Source organism: Micropterus salmoides, unplaced genomic scaffold (assembly GCF_014851395.1).
Source record: "Micropterus salmoides isolate LMB-PRFRI ecotype aquatic unplaced genomic scaffold, ASM1485139v1 Ms_hic_scaffold_1, whole genome shotgun sequence".
NCBI lineage: Eukaryota > Metazoa > Chordata > Actinopteri > Centrarchiformes > Centrarchidae > Micropterus > Micropterus salmoides.
In genome coordinates, this window is record NW_024040040.1 from 8128428 (window position 1) to 8136868 (window position 8441).

General features: G+C 42.0%; 1 protein-coding gene and 1 pseudogene across 1 annotated transcript; one reads left to right on the plus strand and one right to left on the minus strand.

The window, feature by feature from the left end:
• LOC119915672 overlaps positions 1–236 on the minus strand; it is a 14811-nt pseudogene extending 14575 nt beyond the window's left edge.
• Positions 237–1850: 1614 nt separating this feature from the next.
• LOC119899475 (protein FAM117B-like) lies at positions 1851–3707 on the plus strand. Its single transcript, XM_038714040.1, is given in 7 exon segments — positions 1851–1978; positions 1981–2054; positions 2255–2344; positions 2347–2458; positions 2587–2667; positions 2670–2706; positions 3423–3707. Coding segments are annotated over 7 exon segments (741 nt in total). The 5' UTR covers positions 1851–1857; the 3' UTR covers positions 3649–3707.
• The last annotated feature ends 4734 nt before the right edge of the window (positions 3708–8441 follow it).

Sequence of the window (8441 nt, forward strand, 5' to 3'; positions counted from 1 at the left end):
GTCCGTTTCTCACCTGATTTTGGAGCCAGAATAAATAAAAGAAAAAAAAAGGCCTATTGTGTTGGAAGGAAATGCTGTTTCTGAACACTGTGCAGTAGCTTTCGCTCAACGCACCACCATTACAGATGTGTCTGTATCTATATGTCTGCATTACAGTGTCTCTCTGTGTCTGTGAAATTCTCCAGATTGCCAAATTGCGTCAGCAGCTTCAGCGCAGCAAACGCAGCAGCCGCCATCGACGGGATAAAGACCGCAGTCCCCGTTCAATGGCAGCCACACCATCATCCATCGCAGGTGATCAATAGAAACAGTGTGCTTCAGGGAGTGTGCGTTTGTGGTGGTGTCTGCCAAGTGGCTCCGTCTCTGAGGAACTAGGTTGGCTGCCTGATCTGAGAGTTTTGAGGACGTCCCACTTTTCCTCGTGTCCCTGTTAGGCTCTGGTGTGTCTCCTGGTAATTTTAAATGTGACTGGGCTTTTTAACGACCTCTGGCTATGAAAAGTCAGTTAATTTGGGTTCTTCTGATTCTGCAGATGCTCACACACACACACCCACACACCACACACACACTTACACACAGTATCCTGTCATGATGCTCTGTGTCAGTGACAGCGGCAGGGCCAGTCATACGCTCCCTGTGGAGTCTGCTGGAGTGCACTGTCCAGCTGTCTGGCCTCCCTATGAGACAAGAGAAGAGCGATTGGCTGAGCTATCATGCAACTTTTCTCTCACAATCCTTTTGACAAGTTTGTTAGCTGATACAAAGAGCCATTAGCCAGCAGGAACACGCCTGCCTGCCCAAAGTGACAAAAGTGAAGAGTCTCCTCCCCTTTCTAAATGTGCCAGCTGATTGAAGAAGACAGGACAGGAAACATCACTTGTTGCTTGTCAACCGTGATCGATTTTTTTTATTTGTTTTTCGTTACAGAAGGAAAAAAAAAAGTACCCATAGGTTCAGAGACACTACATCAGCAGTTCTTGTATAAAAACATTTTACTGAACATAAAGTATTCTCACATAAACATACCAAGTACCATTTCTGTCCATGTGCAAAGCTGCCCCAAAAAAATCGCAATTGGTGGCGGCAAGAAAACAAACAAACAAGACAAAAGCAATCAATCAACACTCCCAAACACTATTTAGCACTCTGGGTTGTGTAAATAAATGTTACGCAATAGAGTTGCAGAGATAATATCCAATAGTGACAGAATCCATTTAGTAAATTAAGTAAGCAATTTTCAGCAGATGACTTGTGTGACTCTGGACTGTAAAGACTCAATCCCACATTACATTAAGTACATACTAAGTTCCCATTTCGTTCTTATAACACAAGGGACAAATCAAATCCATGAATCAATTCATGATGAGTTTCAAGAGACAGCAACATTTTCTCATACTACTTTCCAAGTAAGATATTGTCATACTGTAGAGCCTGGTTGCACCCTTTGGGGGACACATTGCCTCTTGTGATTTCTTATACAAAGTAACATGAAGCCACATTTAGATATGGTGGTGATACAAATAAAAGTCGACGACTACGGAGAACATTTTTCCATGCAACTCTGTGATCTGCTTTTGAAATGTGCGTGCGTTAAGCTGCCTGTACCTACATAGAAATGTTTTCTGTCATTGTGTGGAGGGAAAAAAATCAAGTAATGGAGCTGTTATCTGTCGTACATCGTACCCTGTACTAAGAAGTGCAGTGTTGAGTTAATGATTCCAAGTCGCCGAGACTTGTTTCAATATTCATGATTTATGGTACTGTTTATTACAAGCGCAGCTATAATTTTTCTTGAGAATATGAGCATATATTTATATATGATATCTGTGGCAGCAGCTTCCTGCTCACTGCTGCCAAATGAAAGATGTTAACTGCAGCCTTGCGTGTTCGTGTCTTGTGTGTGTTTCGCAGTCACCTATGCCCAAGACCATTCTGATACCCATCCCTATATCCAAGTCATCGGCCCCTCGTTTCCGCAACGCGTGGAGGGCCTCAACCAGGAGATCGAGCGCATTACCATCCAAGACACCCCTGAAAAGGACGAGACCATCGTTGTGAGTTCCGCTAAGAGATTGGGTTAGGGGTTTTTTGAAAACGTTTTGTCCTTCTCTTAAAAATGTTTTGTTGTTCACTGTATTAATTAACATTCAAGGTTTTTCAAGGGTTCACACACCACCACTTGCCAGGGATTAAGCCCCCCGGTACAGCGTTGTTATTGTGACCTCATTTGTGTGTGTGTGTGTTTGTACGACAGCCACAGGATGTCCCAGATGGGCACCGTGCACCCCCACCCGTCCCCCCACAGCGCAGCAGCAGCACCCGCAGCATCGACACACAGACTCCCTCAGGGGCGGCCTGATGGTAACACAGCACTGCAGTAGCCGTCCCGACTCCATCTCGCCCTCCTACCTCACCGTCCTCAACGACACAGGTGGAGGCAGCCCCTATGAAGACAAAGGTGGCCAACACACGTCACATGTTGTACCATATGCTATCGCACACATGGCCCTCCAGAGTCTCTCTGAGTGAGTCGTGTTTCTGACCCTGACCTCTGACCTCCAGTGTCCTCTCTCTGCTTGTCCTCAGAGCTGGGCCCTTACTCCCCTCTGCCTAAATACGCTGCCTCTCCCAGACCAAACAACAGCTACATGTTCAAGAGAGAACCTCCAGAGGCTGTGAGAAGGTCAAAGTATTCGAGGAGTTCATGTGAGTAGAAAACTCCCCAATACTATCTGAACAACACACATTTTGACTCAGTACCACATACACCATCCTGCTGCCCCAAAACTCACTAGAGCACAAAATGTAGATTAATCCGCCACTGAAAATAGTCCCCAACAGATGCACTATTTCCTCATGTTAACATTTGCTTACGTTTGATGAAATCACTTAGCCTTTTTTTTAAATGAAATGTTACGTTATGTAACTGTATATTTGTGAGGTGGTGGTTCAGATTTTCATCTTGCGTAGGAACCAATGGGCTTGGGACTGAGGCTACATCCACACTACTAATGAAAACACCAGCGTTTTCACAGGTTAGGTAGCATAATACGCTACCCGGCGGTTTAAAGTGATTTTCAAACTTCTCCGATTTAGTGTTTTAGAGTCACCATTCTAGTCTGAACAGCAGGTTCTAGCAACAGGTCTGCGTTTTTAAAGGAAAATGAAATAGTGTGGATGTTGCCTGAGAGACACAGACAAGGTAGACGAACTAACATATTATAGGTTTTGGTCTATTCATGGAATTTGTTGTCTAAAATCGCCACCCTATCTTGTAAGACTTTTGTATATTTTGTGTAGGCTACATTCTGTCGTAACAGTGCCATTAACAAGGTAAACTATTTCAGTACACCTTTTCCTGTAAAGGTGATGTAGCCGCTACGAACGGTATTAAAACGTTCATTGTGCATGTGTGTTTGCAGGCCCAAACCTCTGCAGGAGATTCCTCCCTTCCTGTGTCCCGACCGCAACAAGGTCAACTTCATCCCTAACAGCGGCTCTGCCTTCTGCCTCGTCAGTATCCTAAAGCCCTTACTCCCCGCCCCAGACCTCAACTTTCGCCCCGGGGTGGGCCTCCGAAGCCTGTCCCCGTCCCTCGTGCCTCTGTCCACCCAGCCCTGCCTCCTGGAAGAGCCTGAGAGCTTCTGACACCCCACGAGGGCTTCAAGTCGCCACAGCCCCCACGAAGGAAACCCCCTCCTCCCCAACTAAATCAGAAAACATGTGAAACTAGGAAACAACCCTTCTGCTCCAAAAAAAAAAATGCCTTCAGCATGCCAGCTAAGCTCTCTCTGATGTCCTTATCTTGTTGAAAAAGCGCTTCCCACTGCCTCTCCTCCTCAGACGACTACAACGAGAGTCCTGCAGCCCTGTGCCAGGGTTTGCGGCCAACATTTCATCGCTTTCTTCTACCTTTAGTGCTGGTTACGTTCCTGTTAGTGGGGGAAAAGGGCGAAAAAGGACAACTCTTTATTTCATCGTATTATACCATGGCGCCTTTCCACGGACATATCTCTTTTTCTATCTGTAGTTATTTCTCTTTATATGAAATATGCCTTCCATTACAAAAAAAAAAAAAGGCGACCAAGAGTTTGACCACGGAGGCTAATTTTGGTGCTGCCAGATTTATCGTAGCAAAACTTGAACGGTCGCGACAAGGAGAAGTTAAAATGTGCCTGATATCTTAGACCGCTCAGTTTCGCTAAACCAGCGTAGTGCTCTGATCATGTTTGTTTCTTTAGCATGACACACGTGATGTTTGCACTATGATGGCCATAGATACACGCAGAAAGGCAGGTGGTATATTAATTGTGAACTAAATCCAGACATCTGTTTTGTACTTCTGTCAGCCATTTACATTTAAAGCTGACTGTAACCAGTACAGGCCGATGCCTTTGTTACACTAACTGGTAGCAGTGAACTGGTCCCCTGCCGGGCGGTGTGTATCTATGGGAAACACAGGCCAGGGCTATGATGTGTGCAGCGTGTTCCACCTGTGTCTGCTTGCCCTCCTTTCCCAAGCGCCAGCCTTTGCTCCAATTGTCCCTTTTACTCCACCGCCATCACAACTGCCCCAACCGCTCTGTTCCTACCTTTTCCACCTCTTTCTCTCCATTTTCTTTCCCTCACTGTCACTTGTCATGCTGATTTCCTTGAGTCTTTCTCAGCTAGTGTTGTTGTGAAATGTGTCCAAAAGGCCCTCGTCCTCACGGCGACAGGCTCCCTCTGGCTTGTAGGGCCCTGAGCATGGAGAGGTTGGTGAACACAAATACTACTGTAGTGGCAAAATATAAATCAGACAAAAAAATTAAAATAAAGATCAAACATTCTCAAAATCAAATGGCCACTGAGACACCTACGGAATGACTCTTAAGCAGGGAAAAAGAAGTCCATTGTCCAGGCAAGCATAGCGTTTATGTGGTTTATTTCCATTTCAAGCGAGCAAACAAACAAATGGTGTCTACAGCCTCTCTTGCCTTGGTAAAAACCATGAATCTTTTCCAGTCCCTACCTGTGCTAAATGTGACTACCCCTGTATGTAGATTCACCTGCCCAAGCTGCCCACTACCTACTAATTATTTTTTTAAATTAACTAAAATAATAATATTAACAGTTTAATCAAACAAATTCTTTAAGGCAAACAGCAATAAAATACATTAATATTTAATTATTAAATTAAATTACAGTAAAGGAGTAGCTGCAACAACTACACTGCGGACCATGAGGGCAGATGGATTTCTACAATACAGCTGCAACCAACCTACTGTTTTCAGCACTGAAAGTCTAACATAACAATTACAATTAAGTCTCCACATCAGTCCACATTGCTTAAGTGCAAACCTTAAAGACCCCGAAACTCTGGTTTCAAATCAAAGTATTTTTATCTAACTCTAAAGCTGCATTAATTAATGAATGACTACATGCAATCACTGGACTGCAGCTCCCCTTAGCTCTACGGAGCTTTTCAGCTTCTTTGTTTTGGTTTTACAGCACACAACTTTTGGTTTTAGTTCACTCTCACGTCCAGCCACAGCTGGCAGGCAGTCTGTGTCCTTGAACCAACCCCTAATATTCACACAACAGTTGTGGATGGAAACAGGCATTAATTTGTACTTCATTTAAATACATGTTTTTATTCATTTAATATTTTAAAAGCGCTACATTTGAAGGCAAACTTGACCAGTGCTGTGTCTACATGTTGTTTCCACTGCCCCTCAGTGGTCAAAATAATGAATTACTGCAGGTTATGACAATATATGAAAGTTCTCCTTTGAACTAAGCTCAAAATTAAACATAAATATTAACGAAACACACTTTAAACACCACCTGATTAAAACTAACAACACATGTGGATGTCTGATGAGGAGCTGTCGTAGTTTGTTGGTTGAAGACCTCTCCGTGCCCGGGCCCTCTTCCTGTATATGTCATTACTACTTGACTGTGCCTGCTACGGTGGGATAGGAATGTACTGGATATGTAAATATAGAGGCACACTGTGTTTGTATTATCGGCTGACAAAGATATGTAAATGAATGAGTCAACAATTGTACCCTATATCCCTCCCCCCTGCCTCCTCCTGCATTTTCTCCGCTGAGTACTGTGAATTACTACACGTCTCATTATTGTGAATAATAATGTATTTATTTATCGGGAGTATAATTGGGTCTGCAGAGAATTTTAAATCAAGAATAGATTGCATCGTCCATCTCAGGTTGTAGTGAATAGGACACACAAAAAAAAAAAATAACAAGAGATATACTAACTTCTCAGCGCACACTAACAAGTCTACACTACTATTAAGAGAGCAAACCAACAGCTGCTATTTATGTAGCCTCACACAGTGGAAATCCTGACTGATGTAAACCTGTAGCAGAGTAGAAGTAGAGAGAGAAGTGTGGATGTCACCTGATTTGGCACGAGTAATGTTTCTTCAATGAAATTAGATGAGTTCTGATCCAAATGAGATATCCACTTGCTGAAAAACAATCACACCTACAAGCGACATGTTCTTGGTCGTTGTTTTTTTTTTTTAGACATCTGTTTACAAAGAGAAGTAGTCTGAAAGAGCAGATTCATACATGTGGAAATACAGATTTATTTCAGATACCAATCTTTGTTTTTCTTCTTCTTCAAGTGGATATGAATAAACAGCATTTTTGGATAGGCTCAACGTAAGAAATACTCGACAAGGATTCTTTGTTTGCTTGTCCAGTTTATTGGAAACAGAACTGCCAAGTTTTCATCTGTTAAACCCCTTGAGTGAAATAAAAAGGCATAGTTGAATTAAATAAAGCATTTGTGATTGACTTGAGAAATACATTCTTTTTTTTTTTTTTTTAAGTGTGTAAATCAAGAGTAAACAGTATAATACATGATGTAGTTTCCCCTTGTGACCACTCCGCTTGGAAAGGAGGATAAGAGTTCCTTCCATGTGTCACATTAGAAACAAGAAGAAAAAAATAAAATGACATGCTGTGTAGTAGAAAAAAACAAATAGCAGAGATACTAATGTGCAGTTTTTATAAAAAAGTGTTTTTCTTCAGACATGATGACTTCCTCCCATGATGCACTCTGATCACATTTGTGCCACTTACACAGGCACACAAGTGTCATAACTGAGGATTTGGTTTCAGTTGGTGCACGTCAACAACTCAGGTGTGTTATCCAGAACGTACATTTTTAGAAACTCTACATCCTCGTTTTGCAGCTGTTCACTAAACCAACATGTAAACATTCAAAAATGTCAGTCTTGGTAGTTCAGTGGAAATTAAATCCACAGCAGATTAAGTTAGAAATACATTTTACGACATGGTAACAGTTTTCCAGTGTTGATTATTTCCCCATAAAACAATAATATATTTCCAAAATCTGTGAATTCTCAAAATACACAACACAGAGCTAAAAATAGACAGTATTATACAGTGTTATATTTTTCAGTGTACAGCACAACAAAAACATTTGATTTTGCAAACAGCGATATCATCTGAAAATAAATACATTTTTATGCAGCTTAGGTGCCATTATTTGCAGATTTTTAATAACCCACCCGCCCAAAAATAAGCAAATTCATGTGTCCTACTTTAAAACTTCAAAATAAAAGTTTTTCTTGGCCTTGGACTTGTAATTGTGAAATTCAAACGACAGACTGGACTGAGGAGGATTTCAAACGCATTCTATATTTACCCACACTAAATTCAGAGCGAGTAGAATCTGGGCTGAAGGTGAGAGGATAAACATGAAGTTTTAACAAAATATATTTCCCCACTGGGCCTGTGAACTCCAGTTCAGTCAAAACGACACCATCAGTCCTCTCCAGAGACGGTTCACAGTTCACTTTTAGACCATTAGACTGAGACTAACAGAAAACGGAGAATTTCAATCAACAAGAGAGTCACATTTATCAAACTGGTGGAGTCTTAAAAGATCCAGAGTTTGGTCCGCATCACAAAGCAAGTAAGCTTGGGTTACCCGGCTTCACCGAGCCAAATGTCAGCGATCCTGGATAACTGGTATCCTGAAGCTGTTCACCAGTTGCCTCTATTAACCCTGGGTTTTCACTATCAAGCTACAAGCACATTCCAGAGGTGAAGTTCTTAATTGCAATGAACATCAGAACAATGAGTGCAGCACTTAAATGACATGAGATTAGGTGGTGATACCCCAGGTAATAAAATCACACATCTAGATAAGATACTTTAGGAATAAATTCTAAATAATAAAAGCATTATTATCCCAAGATAATCCATTTACTTTGCATAGTGACATTTTGGTGTGTAAGGGCTTTTCCTGCTGCCAAAGCAGAGCGGAAAGATGCCCATGGTCCAAGCGAAAAACTCGCCCACTTTGGTCCAGACTCAAATATTTCAACAATGCATGGATCCACCATGACATGTGGTTCAGACGTTCATCTCAGGATGAAATGTGATAACTGTTCTTCGTGT